This window comes from Rhinopithecus roxellana, chromosome 17 (assembly GCF_007565055.1).
Source record: "Rhinopithecus roxellana isolate Shanxi Qingling chromosome 17, ASM756505v1, whole genome shotgun sequence".
In the NCBI taxonomy this organism is placed as follows: Eukaryota; Metazoa; Chordata; class Mammalia; order Primates; family Cercopithecidae; genus Rhinopithecus; species Rhinopithecus roxellana.
The window spans coordinates 4,903,824-4,924,720 of record NC_044565.1 but is presented as its reverse complement, the minus strand read 5'-3'; the positions used below and the strand labels follow the sequence as shown (position 1 = coordinate 4,924,720).

Below are 20,897 nucleotides of genomic sequence, written 5' to 3'. Positions count from 1 at the left end.
TCAAGACCCTCTCCCCTCAGGAAGCTCTTCTCTCACTAACCTATTCCCTGAAAACCCTTCCCCCTCAGGACCCTCTTCCCTCAGGACCCTCTTTCCTGAGGAACGTCTTCCCTGAGGAGCCTTTCCCCTCAAGACCCTCCCACCTCAGGTCCTTCTCCCCTAACGACCCTCTCTCCTCAGGACCGCCTTCCCTCAGGACTCTCTCCCCTTAGAACCCTCTCCCCTCAAGACTGCCTTCCCTCAGGATCCTCTCCCCTCAGGACTGTCTTCCCTCAGGATCCCCTTCCCTCAGGTCCCTCTGCCTTCAGGACCCTCTGCCCTCAAAACTCTCTTCTCTCTTCTCTCAGAACTTTTGTCTAAGGACCCTCTTACCTCAGAACCCTCTCCCCTCAGGACCCTCTGCCTGGAAGAACCTCACCCACCAGGACCTTCCCCCTCAAGACCCTCTCCCCTCAGGAAGCTCTTCTCTCAGGACTGTCTTCCCTGAAAGCCCTCCCCCCTCAGAATCCTCTTCCCTCAGGACCCTCTTTCCTGAGGAAACTCTTCCCTGAGAAGACTTTCCCCTCAAGACTCTCCCACTTCAGGTTTCTCTCCCCTAAGGACCCTCTCCTCTCAGGACCCTCTCTCTTCAGGACCACCTTCCCTCAGGACTATCTTCCCTGAGGAACCTCTCCCCTCAGGACCCTCTTCCCACAGAACCCTTTCCCTAAGGACCCTCTTCCCTGAGGACCCTCTTCTCTGAAAACCCTCCCCCCTCAGGACCCTCTTTTCTAAAGACCTTCTTGCTTGAGGACCCTCTCTCCTCAGGACCATATCCCCTCAGTACCCTCCTCTCTCATGACCCTCTCCCCTCGTGACCCTCTTCCCTGAGGACATTCTCTATGCAGGACCCTTTCCCCTCACCACCTACCCTATTCCCTCAGGACCCTCTTCCCTGAAAACCCTCTTCCCTCAGGACCCTCTTCCCTGAGGGACCTCGTCCCTGAGGACCCTCTCCACTCAGGACCCTCCCACCTCAGGTCCCTCTCCCCTAAGGATCTTCTCTCCTCAGGACTCTCTTCCGTCAGGACTCCTGTCCCCAGGACCCTCTCCCCTCAGGACCTTCTCCCCACAAGACCCTCTTCCCTCAGGATCCCCTTCTCTCAGGACCCTCTTTCCTCAGGACCTAAGGTCTTCCCTGAGGACCTTCTCCCCTCAGGACCATCCCACCTCAGGACCATCTCTCCTCAAGACCCTCTTCCCTTAGGACTCTCTTGCCTTAAGACCCTCCCCCCTCCGGACCCTCTCCCCTCAAGACCCACTCTCTCCTCTGTAGAAACTCTCCCCTCAGGAACTTTGCCCTCAGGACCCTCTCTCTTCAAGACCCTCTCCCCTCAGGAACCTCTTCTCTCAGAACCCTCTTCCCTGAGAATCCTGTTCCCTAAAACCCTCCCCCATCAGGATCCTCTTCCCTGAGGACCTCCTTCCCTGAGGACCCTCTCCCCTCAGGACCCTCTCCCTTCACGACTGCCTTTCCTTAGGACCCTCTTCCCTCAGAATCCTCTACCCTAAGGACCCTCTCCCCTCAGGACAGCCTTCCCTCAGGATTATCTTCCCTGAGGAACCTCTCCCCTCAGAACCCTCTCCCCTCAGGACCCTCTTCCCTGAGGACCCTCTCCCCTCAGAACCATCTTCTCTCAGGACCTTCTTCCCTCAGGACCCTCTCTCCTCCGGACCCTCTCCCCTCACGACCCACTCTCTTCCCTGTAGAACCTCTCCCCTTAGGACCTTCACCCTCAGGACCCTCTGTTTTCAAGACTCTCTCCCCTCAGGAACCTCTTCTCTCAGAGCCCTCTTCCCTGAGGACCCTGTTCCCTAAAAAGCTTCCTCTCTCAGGATCCTCTTCCCTCAAGACCTTCTTCCAGGAGGATCCTCTCCCCTCAGGACTGTCTATCCTAAGGACCCTTTCCCCTCAGAACCCTCTCCTCTCCCCTCAGGACCACCTTCCCTCAGAACCCTCTTCTCTGAGGAGCCGGTACCCTTAGGACCCTCTCCCCTCCAGACCCTCTCTTCACAGGACCATCCCACCTCTGGACCATCTCTCCTCAGGACCTTCTCCCCTTAGGACCCTCTCCCCTTAAGACTGTCTTCCCTCAGGACCCTTTACCCTCAGAACACTCTCCCCTCCAGACCCTCTCCCTCATGACCTACTCGCTCCCCTGAGGACCCTCTCCCTCAAGACCCTCTTCCCGCATAACCTTCCTCCCCCAGGACTGCCTTCTTTCAGACCCCTCTTCTTTCAGGACCCCCTCCCCAAAGGACCCCCTTCCCTCAGGACCCTCTTCCTTCAGGACCCTCTTCCCTCTGGATCCTCCTCCCTCAGCATGCTTTGCCCTCTGGATCCTCTTCCTTCAGGACCCTCTCCCCTCAAAACTCCCCTCAGGACCTCCCTCGGGATCCTCTCCCCTCAAGACTCCCTTCCCTCAGGACCCTCTCCCCTCAAAACTCTCTTCCCTCAGAACCCTCTCCCTAAGGACGCTCTTCCTCAAAACCCTCTCTCCTGAAGAACCTGTCCCCTCAGGACCTTCCCCCTTATGACTCTCTCCTCTCAAGACTCTCCTCTTACAAACCTTTTCCCTCAAGACCCTTTTCCTTGAGGACCCTCTTCCCTGACGACCTTCTTCCCTGAAAACCCTCCTTCCCTCAGGACCCTATCCCCTCAAGACCTACCCTCTCCCTTCAACACCCTCTTCCCTCAGGACCCTCTTTCCTGAGGAATCTCTTCCCTGAAGACACTTTCCTTTCAGGACCCTCCCACCTCAGGACCCTCTCCCCTAAGAACCCTCTCCCCTCAGGGCCTACCCTCTCCCCTCAGGACCCTCTTCCTTCATGATCCTCTTCCCTTAGGACCCTTTACCCTCAGGACCGTCTCATTTCCAAACCCTCTTCCCTCAGGACCCTCTTCCCTGAGGAACCTCTCCCTCAGGACCCTCTCCCCTCAGGACCCTCCTCTCTCAGGACCCTCCCCACTCAGCAGCCTCCCCCTCAGGACCCTTTTCCCTGAGGACCCTCTTCTCTCAGGACCAACTCACTTCAGGACCCTCTCCCCCTAGGACCCTCTCCCCTCAGGACCTACCTTCTCCTCTGAGGAACCGCTTCCCTCAGGACCCTCTTCTTTGAGGATTCTTTTCCCTGGGACCCTCTCCTCTCAGGATCATTTCACCTCAGGACCCTTTCTCCTCAGGGCCCTCTCCCCTTAGCACCCTCTCCCTTCAGGACCCTCTTCCCTCAGGACCTTCTTCCTTCATACCTTCTCCCCTCACGATCCTCCCCTTGGCTTAAATGATCCTCCCACCTTGGCCTCTCAATGTGCTAGGATTACAGTCGTGAGGCCAGGCGTTTAGCTTTTGCTTTTCTTTTTAACTTCAATTGTTTGATGTAACAAACCTTGCTGAGAGACTTAAATAATTAAATAATCATATAAACGCAGTGAATCTGAAGTCCTCTTCAACATTCTCTTCAAGTTCTTTTCAACGTACTCGTACTGGAGCCTAAGATTTTCAACTCACAAATCTAAATAAATTAAACACAAATTATCAAAAGGTTAAGAAATCATTTGTGCGTATCGCATTGGAATATCACGCAATGGGACTGAAATCTCTTTGCATTGGAATATCAAGCGATGGAAATGAAATCTCTTTAACACAAGCTAATAGTGGGTGTTTGGTAGCTCAGGACTCTCCCTCCACCCATGGCATCTTGCAGTCATGAACCCAAAGGCATCTTGTCTCCTGACCAGGGACATCGGCAAGGCAGCTGCTGAGATCTCGTCAGTGATTCTGATGGGTTGTAGACTGAGGTCATCCCAGTGTGAGCAGGGGACATACTCCTCATGGTCTGTGCCTGCAGAGCCTGTAATGCCTCTCAGGTGTGCACTAGATTGGCCCCTGAACCACAAATGTGCCTTTTCTGCCACAATAAATACCTGTGACCCCAATGAATCTTTTTTAAATGATATTTTCACTGAGATATAGTTCATATACCATACAATTCACCCACTTAAAGTGCATAATTCAGTGGTTTTTAGTATATTCACAGGTATGTACAAACATTACCACAATCAATTTTAGAATACTTTCATCACTCCAAAAAGAAACCTCATCCCTTTTAGCTATCACACCCCTACCCTTTCACCACCCCCTTCCCAGCTCTAAGCGACTACTAATCTACTTTCTGTTTGTATGAATTTGCCTATTCTCAACATTTCGTAAGCATGGAATCACATATGTGGTATTGTGTGACTGACTTCTTTCACTAAGCATAATGTTTTCAAGGTTCTCAGTACTCCTGGTTACAGTTAGGGTTTTTTGTTTTGTTTTGCTTTTATGGCTGAATACTATTCCAGTGTACGGCTCTACTATGCTTTGTTTACTCATTCATTAGTTGGTGGACATTTGGGTTATTTCCTCCTTTTGGCTATTATGAATAATGCCGCTATGAACATTCACGTACAGATTTTGTGCAGACATGTTTTCATTTCTCTTAGATATATGTAGAAGTAGAATTACTGGCTCATATGGTAACTCTATGTTCAACTGTTTAAGGAACTGCCAGATTGTTTTTCGAAGTTGCTGCACCATTTCACATTCCCACCAGAAACGTATGAGGGTTCCAGTTTCTCCAAATTCTTGCTAATATGTGTTATCTGATTTTTAAAAATTATAACCATCCTAGTGGGTGTGAAGTGATATTACAATGCAGTTTTGATTTGTATTTCCCTGATGACTAATGATGTTGAGCTTCTTTAGGTGTGTTTATTGGCCATTTGTATATCTTTGAGAAATATCCATTTATATCCATTGCCCATTTTTATTTTATTTTTTAATTTCTTTTTTCATTTTACTTTTTTTTTTTTTTTTGAGACGGAGTCTCGCTCTGTTGCACAGGCTGGAGAGTGCAGTGGCGCGATCTCAGCTCACTTCAAGCTCAGGCTCCTGGGTTTACGCCACTCTCCTGCCTAAGCCTCCCAAATAGCTGAGACTACAGGCACCCACCACTACGCTTGGCTAATTTTTTTTTTTTTTTTTGAGACGGAGTCTCGCTCTGTCGCCCAGGCTGGAGTGCAGTGGCCGGATCTCAGCTCACTGCAAGCTCCACCTCCCAAGTTTACGCCATTCTCCTGCCTCAGCCTCCCGAGTAGCTGGGACTACAGGCGCCGCCACCTCGCCCGGCTGGTTTTTTGTATTTTTTTAGTAGAGACGAGGTTTCACCATGTTAGCCAGGATGGTCTTGATCTCCTGACCTCGTGATCCACCCACCTCGGCCTCCCAAAGTGCTGGGATTACAGGCTTGAGCCACCGCGCCTGGCCTTTTTTTTTTTTTTTTAGTAGAGACAGGGTTTCACTGTTAGCCAGGGTGGTCTTGATCTCCTGACCCCGTGATCTGCCTGCCTTGGCCTCCCAAGGCACTGGGATTACAGGTGTAAGCCACCGCGCCCAGCCTATTTTTTAATTTCTATATAAAAATAGAGACAAGGTCTCGTTATGTTGCCCAGGTTTGTCTTAAACTCCTGGACTCAAGTGATCCTACCACCTCGGTCTCCCAAAGTGCTGGGATTTTAGGCACGAGCCATCCTGTGCAGACCATTGCCCATTTTTTAATTGGGCTGTCTTCTTATTGTTGACTTGTAAGATGCTTTACATATAATGGATGTAGTCCCTCCTCAAATATATCACTTGTAAATATTTTTGCCAATTGTTTAGGTTGTCTTTTCACTTTCTTACTAATGTCTTTTGAAACATAAAAGCTTTTGATTTTGATGAAGTCCGATTTATCTATTGTTTCTCTTGTTATTCGTGCTTCAGGTGTTATAGCTCACAATCCACTGCCAAATCTGAGGTCATGCAGATTCACCCCAAGTTTTATTCTAAGAGTTCTATGGTTTTAGCTCTTACATTTAGGCCTTTACTCCATTCTGATTTAACTTTTGTATATGGTGTGAAGTAGCGGTCTGACATCATTCTTTTGTAACATGGATATCCAGTTATCCCAGCACCATTTGTTAAAAAGATTATTTTTTCAGGCCGGGCACAGTAGCTCATGCCTGTAATCCCAGAAATTTGGGAGGCCAAGACAGGCGGATCACTTGAGGTCAGGAGTTCGAGACCAGCCTGGCCAACATGGTGAAACCCCATCTCTACTAAAGTAATTAAATAATCATATAAACACAGTGAATTAACCGGGCATGGTGGTGCACAACTATAATCCCAGCTACTCGGGAGGCTAAGGCAGGAGAATCACTTGAACCTGGGAGGCAGAGCTTGCAGTGAGCCAAGATGGTACCACTGTACTCCAGCCTGGGTGACAGAGCAAGACTCCCATCAAAAAAAAAAAAAAAAAAAAAAAATTTTTTTTTCAATTGAAACTGGACCCCTTAAACCTTATACAAAAAAAACTCAAGATGGATTAAATACTTAAATGTAAAACCCAAAACTATAAAAACTCTAGAAGAAAATCTAGGCAATACCATTCAGGACATAGGCACAGGCAAAAGATTTTATGACAGAAACTTCAAAAGCAATTGTAACAAAAGCAAAAATTGACAAATGAGATCTAATTAAACTAAAGAGTTTCTGCACAGCAAAAGAAACTATCATCAGAGCAAACAGACAACCTATAGAATGGGAAAAAATTTTTGCAACCTATCCATCTGACAAAGGTCTAACATCCAGAGTCTACAAGGAACTTAAACAAATTTACAAGAAAAAAAAACATTAAAAAGTGGGCAAAGGACATGAACAGACACTTCTCAAAAGATGACATTTAAGCAGCCAACGAACATATGAAAAAAAGCTCATCATCATTGGTTATTAGAGAAATGAAAATCAAAACCACAATGAGATACCATCTCACACCAGTCATAATGGCAATTTTTAAAAAGTCAAGAAACAACAGATGCTGACAAGGCTATGGAGAAATAGGAACACTTTTACACTGTTGGTGGGAATGTAAACTAGTTCAACCATTGTGGAAGGGAATGTGACAGTTCATCAAAGACCTAGAACCAGAAATACCATTTGGCCCAGCAATCCCATTACTGGGTACATACCCAAAGGATTATAAATCATTCTATTATGAAGAATGCATGCACGTGTATATTCATTGCAGCACTATTCACATAGCAAAGACATGGAACCAACCCAAATGCCCACCAATGATAGACTGGATAAGGAAAATGTGGTGCATAGACACCTTGGAATACTATGCAGTCATAAAAAGGGACAAGATCATGTCCTTTGCAGGGACATGAATGGAGGTGGAAGCCATTATCCTCAGCAAACTAACCCAGGGAGAGGAAAGCCAAACACTGCATGTTCTCACTCATAAATGGGAGCTGAACAATGAGAACGCGTGGACACAGGGAGGGGAACAGCACACACTGTGGCCTGTCGGAGGGGTTGGGGGAGGAAGAGCATCAGGAAAAATAGCTAATGTATGCTAGGCTTAATACTTAGGTGATGTGTTGATAGGTGCAGCAAACCACGGTGGCACACATGTACCTATGTAACAAAACTGCACATCCTGCACATGTACCCCGGAACTAAAAAAAAATGTTTAAACGATTTTCTCCCATTGAATTGTCTTTACACACTTGCCAAAAATCAGTTGGTACAGGGTCAGGCACAGTAGCTCACACCTGTAATCCCAGCACTTTGGGAGGCCAAGGTGGGCAGATCACTTGAGGTCAGGAGTTCTGAGACCAGCCTGGGCAACATGTTGAAACCCCATCTCCAATAAAAATACAAAAATCTGACAAGTGTGGTGGTGTGTGCCTGTAATCCCAGCTAATCGGGAGGCTGAGGCAGGAGAATCACTTGAACCTGGGAGGCAGAGGCTGCAGTCAGCAGAGATTGCACCACTGCACTCCAGCCTGGGTGACAGAGGGAGACTCCATTTATTTCTGGACTCCCAGGCTATCTCATTGATCTATATGTCTGTCCTTACACCAGCGCCACTAAGATTACTTAGCTTTGTAGTGAGTTTTGAAACACAGGAATCCTCCAACTTTTTCTTTTTCTTTTTATTTATTTATTTATTTTTTTGAGATGGAGTCTTGCATTGTTGCCTAGCTGGAGTGCAGTGGCGCATCTCGGCTCACTGCAAGCTCCGCCTCCTGGGTTCACGCCATTCTCCTGCCTCAGCCTCCCAAGTAGCTGGGACTGCAGGCGCCCGCCACCTCGCCCGGCTAATCTTTTGTACTTTTAGTAGAGAAGGGGCTTCACCCTGTCAGCCAGGATGGTCTGGATCTCCTGACCTCGTGATCCGCCCGTCTCAGCCTCCCAAAGTGCTGGGATTACAGGCGTGAGCCGCCGCGCCCGGCCTCCCGAAGCGCTGGGGTGACGGGCGGGTGGGGTGACGGGCGGGAGCCTCCGCGCCCGGCCTCCGGAGTGCTGGGGTGACGGGCGGGTGGGGTGACGGGCGGGAGCCGCCGCGCCCGGCCACCTTTTTCAATCTCACTTTGGCATAACTCCATGTAAATTTTAGGATAAGCTTGTCAATTTCTACAAAGCAGTCAGCTTGGATTCTGAGAGGGATGGCACTAAATCTGCATATCAATTCAGGAATGATTGCTCTCTTTACAATATTGTCTTCTAATCTACGAAAATGGGTTGTTTTCCCGTTTATTTATATCTTCTTTAATGTCTTTCAACACTGTTTGTAGTTTACAGAGGGTAAGTTTTATATTTATTTTGTTATGTTTATTCCTAATTTATTCTTTTTGATGCTTGTCAGTTATTTTTTTTGATGTAATTATTAGATTGTTTATTGGAAGTGTATACAAATACAATTGATTTTTTTTTTTTTTTTTGAGTCAGAATCTTGCTCTGTCACCCAGGCTGGAGTACAGTGGTGCAATCACTGCTCACTGTAACCACACACTCCCAGACTCAAGTGATCCTCCCGCCTCAGCCTCCCGAGTCTCTGGGACCACAGGTGTGCGCCACCATACTCAGCCAATGTTTGTATTTTTGGTAGAGACAGGTTTTCACCATGTTGGCCAGGCTGGCCTCAAACTCCCGACCTCAAGTGATCCACCCACCTCGGCCTCCTCCAGTGCTGGGATTACAGGTGTGAGCCACCATACCTGGCCATGCTGTGTTTTCATTTTCACTTGTATCAAAGTATTTTCTAACTTATCTTATGATTTATTTGAGCTATTGGTTATTTAAGAGTGTGTTGGCCAGGCGCAGTGGCTCACACCTATAATCTCAGCACTTTGGGTGTCCTAGGCAGGCAGATCACCTGAGGTCGGGAGTCCAAGACCAGCCCGACCCGCATGGAGAAACCCCGTCTCTACTAAAAATACAAAAAAGTTAGTCGGGTGTGGTGGTGCGTGCCTATAATCCCAGCCACTCAGGAGGCTGAGGCAGGTGAATCGCTTGAACCTGGGAGGTGGAGGTTGCAGTGAGCTGAGATCGTGCCATTGCACTCCAGCCTGGGCAACAAGAGCAAAACTCCATCTCAAAAAAAATAAAAATAAAAATAAAAATAGTGTGTTGTTTAATTTCCACAGTTATGAATTTTACAGATTTCCATCTGTTATTGATTTCTAGTCTCATTCTTAAGGTCAGAGAAGATACTTTACATGGTTTCTATATTTTAAAACATATTGAGACCTTTTTTTGTGATCCATCCTGGAGAATGTTTCATTGCACTTGAGAAGAATGTATATTCTACTGTTGTTGGATGGAAATGCTTTGTATATGTCCATTGGGGCTAGTTGGTTTGTAGAAAGGTTTGAGTTCTCTATTTCCTTACTGATCTTCTGTCATCCACTACCGAAAGTGAGGTCTCCAACTATTATTGTAGAACTGTCTATTTCTGACTTTGATTCTATCAATTTCTGCTTTGTATGTATTTTGTGGATCTGTTATTAAGTGCATGAATGTTAATAATTGTTACATTTTATTGTACTGAAACTTTTATTAATATATAATGTTCTTCTTTGCCTTTTGTAACAATTTTTGATTTAAAGTCTATTTTGTTTGATATCAACAAGAGCAATCAGCCTGGCCAACATGGTGAAACTCCGTCTCTACTAAAAATACAAGAAAGTTAGCTGGGCATGGTGGCACATACCTGTAATCCCAGCTATTTGGGAGGCTGAGACTGGAGAATCGCTTGAACCCGGGAGGCAGAGGTTGCAGTGAGCCAAGATAGTGCTATTGCACTCCAGCCTGGGCAACAAGAATGAGACTCCATCTCACAAAAGAAAAGAAAGAAAGAAAAGTTAAAATGTCAATATTTTCTTCCCAAAATTTAATAGCTTCTTCATTAAGCATTCCCCTAGTTATTGTAAGATTTTTATTAGATTCTGGAGACCCCAAAAAAGTTTACTTTGATCATTTTTGCCAGCTTAACCATAGCTTTGGTGGAGGGCTGAAATTGTGGAGCTCTCCAGTCCTCCATTTTCAGTTGCTACCTGTCTGACTAGTCTGAGTCCAAAAGGAAAGACAAATGCAGCACACACATCCTTACTCATGGGCAGTGAAAGCAGATGTGATGGGCCCTGCAGACTGGTGTGGGGGGCCTCAGTGACTTTGTATCTCCAGTGCCTCATCTGGGCTTTGGTTTTGTGCTAACATTGGATTTTCTCTGTCCATGCTGAAATATGCTGGGGATCACCACCAGCAGAGGCACAGGGCCTTGGGAGAGGCGGCCACATCACTATTCAGCACCGTCAAGCAAATCCCATCTGAAAAGGAAGGAGGCCGGGCGCGGTGGCTCAAGCCTCTAATCCCAGCACTTTGGGAGGCCGAGACAGGCGGATCACGAGGTCAGGAGATCGAGACCATCCTGGCTAACATGGTGAAACCCCGTCTCTACTAAAAAAAAAAAAAAAAAAAAAACTAGCCGGGCGACGTGGCGGGCGCCTGTAGTCCCAGCAACTCGGGAGGCTGGGGCAGGAGAATGGCATAAACCCAGGAGGCAGAGCTTGCAGTGAGCTGAGATCCAGCCACTGCACTCCAGCCTGGGTGACAGAGCGAGACTCTGTCTCAAAAAGAAAAGAAAAGGAAGGAGAGGACATGGAATCCTGATGGGGAGGTGGTGCTATGTATGGGCGCTCTGCTCTACCTGAAAGAGCTGAGGTTGCATTTGTTCCGGCAGGATGCAGCCAGGCCATTTGGATTTGAAAATCTCTTGTTTTTCAGGGCCTAACCTTTACTTCTATCAGTCTGAGTTCTCCCCCTCCCTCCTCTGCAGTTGGCCTATTTACAGGGCCCTGCCCAGTTGACCACAGGCCTAGCATTGGCCAGGGAAGGCAGGAGGTCTCCTAGGGAGGTGCACTTTGTAGAGCGAGTGCTGGAGGACAGGGAAGCCAAAGGTGCCACAAAGAGGACTGGGCACGCAGGGGCCTCCATGGCACAGGCTGGGAAGGAAGCACAGATCCCTCTCCATGTGAGTCTGGGCCACCCCTGGACCAGCCTTGCCCGTAAGGGCCTGGCTTTGTTTGCTAAGTGTGAGCAGGGCTGTGGACCCTCCTGGTCTCAAGACAAAACCAGGCAGAAATGCTTTTTTTTTTTTTTTTTAGAAAACACTTTTCTTCATAAAGTTTGTTTTTTTAAATACATACTCATATTGTGAAAATTTTGGAAAGTACACGAAAATATAAAGAAAAAAATTAACTCGACATTCACATACATCTCTTAAAGGACATCACCAGACACATAGGGAGTATTTACCCATCTCTTTTTCAGAGTGGAGAATGCAATTCTCAGCTTTTATTTATTTATTTATTTATTTATTTATTTATTTATTTATAGATGGAGCCTCGCTCTGTCACCAGGCTGGAGTACAATGCCGCAGTCTCGGCTCACTGCAACCTCCGCCTCCCGGGTTCAAGCGATTCTCCTGCCCCAGCCTCCCGAGTAGCTGGGACTACAGGCGCGCACCACCATGCCTAGCTAATTTTTGTATTTTTAGTAGAGACGGGGTTTCACCATGTTAACCAGCATCGTCTCGATCTCCTGACCTCGTGATTCACCTGCCTCGGCCTCCCAAAGTGCTGGGATTACAGGTGTGAAACACCGTGCCTGGCACCTCTCAGCTTTTAATCCACATTTCTATACTTAATGTTACAACTTTAATATTTACCATAAGCATTTCATTGTGTTCTCATATTTTCTTTGCAAATAGTACTGTAAATGATTTCACATCAAGCTATTACACATTTGAACATTTCATGATTTGCTGAACAAGTTTTCAGTGATTGGTTGTGCCAGGTGTTTTTTTTGTTCATTTGTTTTGTTTTTTGTTTTTTGTTTTTGAGACAGAGTCTCGCTCTGTTGCCCAGGCTGGAGGGCAGTGGCGCCATCTCGGCTCACTGCAAGCTCCGCCTCCCAGGTTCACACCATTCTCCTGCCTCAGCCTCCTGAGTAGCTGGGACTATAGGTGCCCGCCACCACTCTCAGCTAATTTTTTGAATTTTTAGTAGAGATGGGGTTTCACCATGTTAACCAGGATGGTCTCGATCTCCTGACCTTGTGCTCTGCCTGTCTCAGCCTCCCAAAGTGCTGGGATTACAGGCATGAGCCACCACTCCCGGCCAGTTGTGCCAGGTTTTGCCATTAACAGACAAACAGGATGGGTCTTTCTGAGGCCTGGCATCTACCCCCTGCTCTCACAGGCTCTCCTCCCCAGGCCCGCCTGCCCTCCCCTCATCAACTCTGTCCACATGCTTCTGTCTCTGATTTGTACTTGGCCTTCCCTGGAGCCCTCGTTCCTGGCAGGATGAGGGCAGCATGCGAAGAAAGTGGGTAGCACTTACTGTATTTGGGTGAGGGGTAGAGGGTACCAATGGCATCCAGCTCACAGCAGCCACACCACCTTCTCAGTGTGCAGCAGCACATTAGATAGTAGACTGGCTTTGTAATTCCACCATCTGTGTCTGTGCCATTGTTCCTTCTGTCCTGGACCTTGACAAAGCTACCACTCCAGCACCTCCTGGGAGTGGCTTCTGCTTTATACATTTTGGTGTTAGACTTTCTGTGAATTGCTCCTTTGGTTACCTTCTGTGTGCTATGTGATGGTCTGCCTGGAATCCAACTTGGTCGAAAAACACTGGGTCATTTCCCTCTGGGGACGAGGCCACGGCCTGTCCAGTGCTGTGCTCCCTCTCAGCCCTGACCAGCTGGTCCCTGCACAGCAGTCATCTTCCCAGAGTAGGCGACAAGAGGAAGCATTTGTCCTGTCTTCTCGCCTGACCTGGCTGCTTCAAACATTGGGACCACCGACGCTCCTTAGGCTGCCCTGGCCGTGCAGAGACAGTGGCCCCTGACTGCCTCTCTCCGGCCATCCTGGACATGTTGCCCCAAAGTGGTCCTTTCCCACATCACCCAGACCCTGGGCTCTCCTAAGGAAATGGAGGCCAAGCAGGACAGACAGCCCCACTCTGAGCTCCATCCTCCACCTCAACACATGCAGCCCATCCCTCCATCTGCCCCACCCTGTGCTCCCTCTCCTTCAAGTCTGTCCTCTCCATGAACTGCTTGCCTTTGGCCCATAAGCTTTATTGTCTCCTGGGTCCTGAAACAAAACTTTCTAAAAAGTCAAAACAAGAAATCATAAAAGACCAGGCTGGGAGTGGTGACTGACAACTATAATCCCATCGCTTTAGGAAGCCGAGGCAGGAGGATTGCTTGAGGAGTTTGAGACCAGCTTGGGCCACAGAGTTAGACTTCCATCTCTAAAAATAAAAATAAATACATAAGTAAAAGAGCAGTTGATTGGATTGTGCAATTTTGATTTATTTGTTTGGAAAACGGAACTTAGAAGTTTTTCAGTTTTTATGAGACAGGATCTCATGACATCACCCAGACTGAAGTGCAGTAGCACGATCACGGCTCACCACAGCCCTGACCTCCTGGAATCAGGTGATCCTCCCACCTCAGCCTCCCAAGTAGCTGGGACTACAGGCATGTGCCACCACACCCGGCTAATTTTTGGATTTTTTGTAGAGATGGAGTTTCACCACGTTGCCCAGGCTTGTCTCAAACTCCTGAGCTCAAGCGATCCGCCCATCTTGGCCTCCCAAAGTGCTAGGATTACAGGCATGAACCACCACACCCGGCCCAGAACTTAGAATTCAAAAGGCAAATAAAGTGGCAGAACATCTCACCACACATCACTGAGGATTAGCGACAGAAGAGATAGAGGTAATGCACCCAGAGACTTCCTGGGGAACATCAGAACTCTTTCGAGGCAGCCTCTAAAATGTCTATTTCCAGGAAAAAAAATCAATCATAAAGACTTACGTAATAGGGTTTTTGTCATCAGGGAACACAGGAATCAATTTAAACGCCCAACCATTGGGATAGGCTCAGTAAAAAAATAGCATGTCCGTAAGATGAGGCCTCTGCAGCTACACTAGTGTCATTCTCAAAGAATCACGATGCCGGAGCTGCCGTGGTGTGGGTCCCGTGAAAAGGGGCAAGGTACAAAAGGGCATGTGATCTATGCCACTACTACCTTTGCACACAGCCTGTTAAAAATGAATTTTACGGCCAGGCGTGGTGACTCAAGCCAGTAATCCCAGCACTTTGGGAGGCCGAGACAAGCGGATCATGAGGTCAGGAGATTGAGACCATCCTGGCTAACACAGTGAAACCCCGTCTCTACTAAAAAATACAAAAAGAAAAGAAACTAGCCGGGTGAGGTGGCAGACGCCTGTAGTCCCAGCTACTCGGGAGGCTGAGGCAGGAGAATGGCGTGAACCCAAGAGGCAGAGCTTGCAGTGAGCCAAGATCGTGCCACTGCACTCCAGCCTCGGCAACAGAGCGAGACTCCGTCTCAAAAAAAAAAAAAAAAAGAATGAATTTTACGGCTGGGCGCGGTGGCTCATGCCTGTAATCCCAGCACTTTGGGAGGCCAAGGGAGGCAGATCACGAGATCAAGAGATCAAGATTATCCTGGCCAACATGGGGTTGATGTTAGTGAAACCTTGTCTCTACTAAAAACACAAAAATTAGCTCGGCGTGGTGGCATGCACCTATAGTCCCAGCTACTCGGAAGGCTGGGGCAGGAGAATCGCTTGAACCTGGGAGGCGGAGGTTGCAGTGAGCCGAGACTATGCCACTGCACTCCAGCCTGGGCAACAGAGCCAGACTCCGTCTAAAAAAAAAAAAAAAAGGAATTTTACTTTTTTTTAATTATTATTTTGAGATGGGGGGCTCTCACTCTGCCGCCCAGGTTGGAGTTCAGTGGTGCGATCATGGTGCAATCATGGCTCACTGCAGCCTCAACCCCCCGGGCTCAACTGATCCTCCCACCTCAGCCTCCCAAGTAGCTGGGACTACAGGTTCATGCCACCACGCCTGGCTAATTTTTGTATTTTTTGTAGAGACAGGGTCTCTCCATGTTGAGCAGGCCAGTCTGGAACTCCTGGGCTCGAGTGATTGAATTGTACATTTTTAAATGGTTAAAATAAAACTACTATTACGTGACACATGAAATCCAAAATACAGTGTTCATCTATAAAGGTTTATTGCCATACATCCTCCCTCATTCACCTCCGAGTTGCCTGCGGCTGCCTTCTCAAGGCAACGGCAGGCTTGAGCGGTTGCAACAGAGACCATACAGCTGGCAAAGGTGGAAGTATTTACCTCTGGACCTTCATAGAGAATGCTCGCCAACTCCTGTTCTATATACACACGGTGGAGAAGGTCTCCAGGGCAACACGCGGCTCCTCAATAGAGACTAACCGTGGGATGATGGAACTATCTGTGGTTTTTCATCTTTTTTTCTGTATTTCCATTCTTTCTCTATAATAAGCGTGTACTACTTTTGTAACAACAAAAGTGGAAGTTTTCAATGAAATTACATACTCATAAAAACCTTCTCTGCACTCCCACCACTCCTGCCAGCGGCTGCACCCCCAGGGGATCAGGGGGTTTCTCCCCGAAACAGTGGCCAGTAAAAGGAGCACTCCTCCGGGACCAAGGAGAGCAGGCTCCGGGGGCAGGAAGAGCGCATAAAGCAATGTCTGGGACCTGGGTGTGTGACCAGCTCTGACCTGCATCCCTGTTCAGGCCACAGCAAGCTCCACAGGGCAGGGACCATGCATGGGTGCTGGGCCACGTGAGGCTGTGCCCATTGCAGCACTGACCCCCAAGGAGCCCCCACCTGGTGGGGCTTATTCCCCATCACAAAGATAGTGGTCAGGAGGCCGGGGCCCTCTTCTCTCCACTGAAAAACAGAGGGGCCAACCTGGTGACCTCAGAGTCCAGCTGCTTGGAGACCCTCTGCTGGGCAAGGGGTGGGCACGGCTGAGGAAAGGGCAGCGGGACGTCCCCATGGCTGGGGGCAGTGGGCAAGTGGTCAGAGAAGTGAGCCTGGGAGAACTGACACAAAAATCAGGGCTGGAGATGAGGCCTTGGGGAACCACTCCCAGGCTCCCCTGAGCAGGCACGGACGCCCCACAGAGGCAGAGAGGCCACCACCCTGGCCTGCCTAAGAAGTGAGGCTCAGAGAGGCCAGGTCAGACCAGTCAGCTCATCGGGGACAGAAGGGCACTGTGGCCAGGCCCTACCACAGAGGGAAAGCCTGCGACCACCCTCCCCTTGGTCTGGAGGGGCTCCCCAGGGTCTTAGTGCTTTCTCTATGTTCCCAGGTGTCTTCCTGCCCCTGTCCCCAGCAGTGGCAAATGAACCAGTCCTGGAAGAAGTGGGGATCATGGCCTTGACACCCCTGGCCGAGATGCTAACCAGCTTGCAGCCCAGCACCACGCCGGGCTCACTCATGAGCCCCCTGACAGGCACCCTCAGCACGCTGCTGTCCGGCCCAGCATCGCTGTCACAGAGCAGCCCCCTCACCGGCTTCCTGACCAGCCCCGTGGCAGGGCCCCCAACGGGCACACTGGCCAGTTCCCTGGGCCTGCCCTCCGCTGGCCCCCTGACTCCCAGCAGCCCCCTGGCAGGCCCTGTGGCCGTGTCCCAGAGCAGCCCCCTGATAGCCCCTGTGACGGGCACGGTGGCTGTCTCTCTGAGCAGCCCCCTCCTCAGCTCCACTGCCACCCCACTAGGGGTCTCTCAGAACCTGCTGGCCAACCCCATGAGCAACCTGGTCCTGCCAGAGGCCCCAAGGCTGCGGCTGGCTGAGCCACTCCGCAGAGGCCCCTCCGGGCCCCACTCCCCAGCTTGCATGGTACCTGCTGCCACCACCAAAGGTAACGGGTGTGCTGGGTGGTGGGTGGCAGAGTGGGGGGGGGCAGAGCCCTCTCACCTCACTCTAATCCCCCTCCTTTCATTTCTGTCCCCTCCACATCACTAGTCCCACTCTCCACTGAGCCCCCCCGGTCGACCCAGGACCCAGAGCCTCTCAGCACGGCGTTTGCAGGCACACCCCTCCAGACCTCCACCCCCGTCGGAGCCATGGGCACACCTGCTCCCGAGACGGCCTTCTCCTTCAACACTTCAGACACACAGACTCAGCCCAGTGCCACCCAGGAACAAGTGGTCCCTGCATCTGTCCCCACCTCCCCCACTACCTCCCCCACGGTCACTGTCCTTGCCTCTGCCCCCGCCCTCACCCCCCAGGTTGCCACCAGCTACACCCCCTCAAGCACCACTCACATCACCCAGGGTGCCCCCCATCCCCCTTCCCGAATGCACAATTCCCCAATCCGGAACCTGCCTGCCCCCCACTCTCCTCCACACAACCCCCACTCCCCACCTCGTACGTCATCCTCCCCGGCTTCAGTCAATGACTCTCGGGGTCCACGCGCCACGGAACCATCGAGGAAGAGCATGATGGAGGTGGAACGGAAGCTGGCCCACCGCAAGACGAGCAAGTTCCCGGAGAGCGCCCGAGGTCAGTGACACTGCGGGCTCCATGCGGGTCGGGCCCCCAGTCCCTCTCCCTGCCGCCTGCCTGGGCTGCTGACCCCAGGCCCTCTCACCCTCTCACCTGGGCTGATGAGACCCTGTGTCCCCAGAGTCGAAGCAGCTGGCCTGGGAGAGGCTGGTGGGTGAGATCGCCTTCCAGCTGGACCGAAGGATCCTGTCCAGCATCTTCCCAGAGCGCGTGCGGCTCTATGGCTTCACTGTCTCCAACATCCCGGAGAAGATCATCCAGGTGTGTGGCCAGGGGCCTGCAGGGACAGGGGGCAGGCTGGCCCATGAGGGGCCGTGGGGACCCTGCATTCTGGCCAGGCCAAACATGCCATGACCTGAGGAGTCCCTGGGATAGAGGAAGCTGATTGCTCAGTGCCAACGGCCGGCGGGTGTTGGGGCGTCTGGCAGTGGGAGCCCAAAGTCTCCTCTGAGGAAGGTGAGGTGGGGGGTTTCAGCAAGGTCGGGCGGCTCTTGCCCTCTGCCACCAAGATGGCCTCCTCTGTGGACGCACGTGGAGGATGATGCTTTACCAACGTGCCCAAGTGTGCGTCTGTGCCACGCGTGTGGCAGGCTGTAGAAGGCACGGGGAAGCTGGATTGGGGATGTGCGGCTGCCGGGCAGGGAGGGCAGCTGCATCGCTGCTTACCACTTGGGCTTCTCTTGAGAAAACAGCCCAGCTGCACTCCCGGCCACTTTTTCTCTCCAGCTGTGTTTATCTGTGGATTGCAGGCCTGTGTGTAGACTGAGCAGCAGCTACTGTGAGCTGCGTGGGTCCAGGTTTGAGCTTTGCCTCTGGTTAAAGCATCCTTTGGTTAGTTTTGTGTGTGGGGGTTTTTGTTTGTTCAGTTTTTTTGTTTTCAGATGGACTCTCGCTCTGTCACCTGCACTCTAGCCTGGGCAACAAACCAAGACTCCACCTGAAAAAAAAAAAGAGCACACAATAGTGTATATACCCAGCTCACTGCAACCTCTGCCTCTCAGTTCAAACGATTCTGCTGCCCCAGCCTCTTCTTTCAAGACAGCCCAGGTTGAAGAACAGTGGCGTGATCTTAGCTCACTGCAAGCATGAACTCCTGGGGGTTCAAGCCTCCCAAGTAGCTGGTTACCACAGGTTGACACTACCACGCCCAGCTAACATATATATATATTTTGTTGTTGTTGTTGTTGTTGCTGTTGCTGTTGTTGTTTGAGATGGTGTTTCGCTCTTGTCGCCCAGGCTGCAGCACAATGGTGCGATCTTGGATCACTACAACCTCTGCCTCCCAGGTTCAAGCAATTCTCCTGCCTCAGCCTCCCAAGTAGTTGGGATTACAGGCATGCACCACCACACCCAACTAACTTTTTTGTATTTTTAGTAGAGATGGGGTTTCTTCATGTTGGCCAGGCTGGTCTCAAACTCCCGACCTCAGGTGATCCGCCCGCCTCAGCCTCCCAAAGTGCTGGGATTACAGGCATGAGCCACCGCGCCTGGCCCCAAAAGGGAAGCTTTTAAAGACAGAGACGTCCATGTAAGCTGCCTTGAAACCAAGTTTAGAAGTCACAGAAGCACACTGCAGTGGCCTTGTTCATTGGTGAAGGCCAGTGTTAAGCGAGTGGCCTTGAGCAAGCAGTGTCTTGGAATCCTGCACTCTTGAGGAAGTTTTTGTGATAAATCCTGTTACAGGCCTGTGTGCGAGAGGACTTCTTCACAGCCTTTCCCTACTGCAATTTTTTTTTTAAGATGGGGTCTCACTCTGTCGCCCAGGCTGGAGTGCAGTGGCATAACCATGGTGCACTCAAGTGGCCCTCCCATCTCAGCCTCCCTGCTAACTGGGACTACAGGCATGCACCAACACACCTGGCTGATTTGTTTATATATTTTTTTAATTTTTATTTATTTATTTTTGAGACAGAGTCTTGATCCTGTCACACAGGCTGGAGTGCAGTGGTACAATTTCGGCTCACTGCAGCCTCCACCTCCTGGGTTCAAGCAATTCTCCTGCCTCGGCCTCTCGAGTAGCTGGGATTACAGGCACCTGCCACCACACCCGGCTAATTTTTGTGTATTTTTTTGGTAGAGATGGGGTTTTGTCACGTTGGCCAGGCTGGTCTCAAACTCCCTGCCTCAAGTGATCCGCCTGCCTCTGCCTCCCAAAGTGCTGGGATTACAGGTATGAGCCCAGCTTTAAATTTTTTTTTTTTTTTTTTGAGACGGAGTCTCGCTCTGTCGCCCGGGCTGGAGTGCAGTGGCCGGATCTCAGCTCACTGCAAGCTCCGCCTCCCAGGTTCACGCCATTCTCCGGCCTCAGCCTCCCGAGTAGCTGGGACTACAGGTGCCCACCACCTCGCCCGGCTCGTTTTTTGTATTTTTTAGTAGAGACGGAGTTTCACTGTGTTAGCCAGGATGGTCTCGATCTCCTGACCTCATGATCCGCCCGTCTCGGCCTCCCAAAGTGCTGGGATTACAGGCTTGAGCCACCGCTCCCAGCCTTGAAGGAATATTTTTAAGACAGGGTGATATTTATAAGACACAACTGACACACCTCAGCCAGGCATGGTGGCTCACGCCTGTCATCCCAGCACTGTAGGAAGCCGAGGCGGGCAGATCACCTGAAGTCAGGAGTTTGAGACCAGCCCGGCCAACGTGATGAAACCCCATCTCTACTAAAAATACTAAAACATTAGCCAGGCGTGGTGGCACGCGCCTGTAATCCCAGCTACTTAGGAGGCTGAGGCAGAAGAATCCCTTGAACCCGGGAGGCGGAGGTTGCAGTGAGCCGAGATCGAACCACTGGACTCCACCCTGGGCAACAGAGCGAGACTCCGTCTCAAAACAACAAGAAGACACAACACAACTCGCTGCACTGTGAGATGTGAGGGCACTGCCATTCCCCAGGGTGGGGCCCCCGCGTGACCTGGTGCTCAGTGCACACTGGGGCCGCTGCCTGCAACCCTCAGAACACTCCTGCAGGTGGCACCGTGATTTCCTTCACATCCCAGCAGCAAAACTGAGGCTCAGGCCCAGTGTGGTGCAGAAGCAGCCGTTAA

At 50.3% G+C, this 20,897-nt stretch overlaps 1 protein-coding gene across 5 annotated transcripts in view; it reads left to right on the top strand.

Moving 5' to 3' along the window:
- The window catches only part of SPATC1 (spermatogenesis and centriole associated 1), a 41,434-nt gene that overhangs the window by 14,132 nt on the left and 6,405 nt on the right, over positions 1 to 20,897 (top strand). For all 5 annotated transcript variants that reach the window (XR_004054274.1, XR_004054275.1, XR_004054273.1 and 2 more), the window contains exons 2-4: positions 16,649 to 17,203; positions 17,308 to 17,847; positions 17,972 to 18,111. Coding sequence is in view for 1 of the 5 variants with exons in the window: in XM_010375252.2 (XP_010373554.2) it covers positions 16,649 to 17,203; positions 17,308 to 17,847; positions 17,972 to 18,111 (1,235 nt within the window). In the remaining 4 variants the exon portion in view is untranslated. The remainder of the gene's footprint in view (positions 1 to 16,648; positions 17,204 to 17,307; positions 17,848 to 17,971; positions 18,112 to 20,897) is intronic.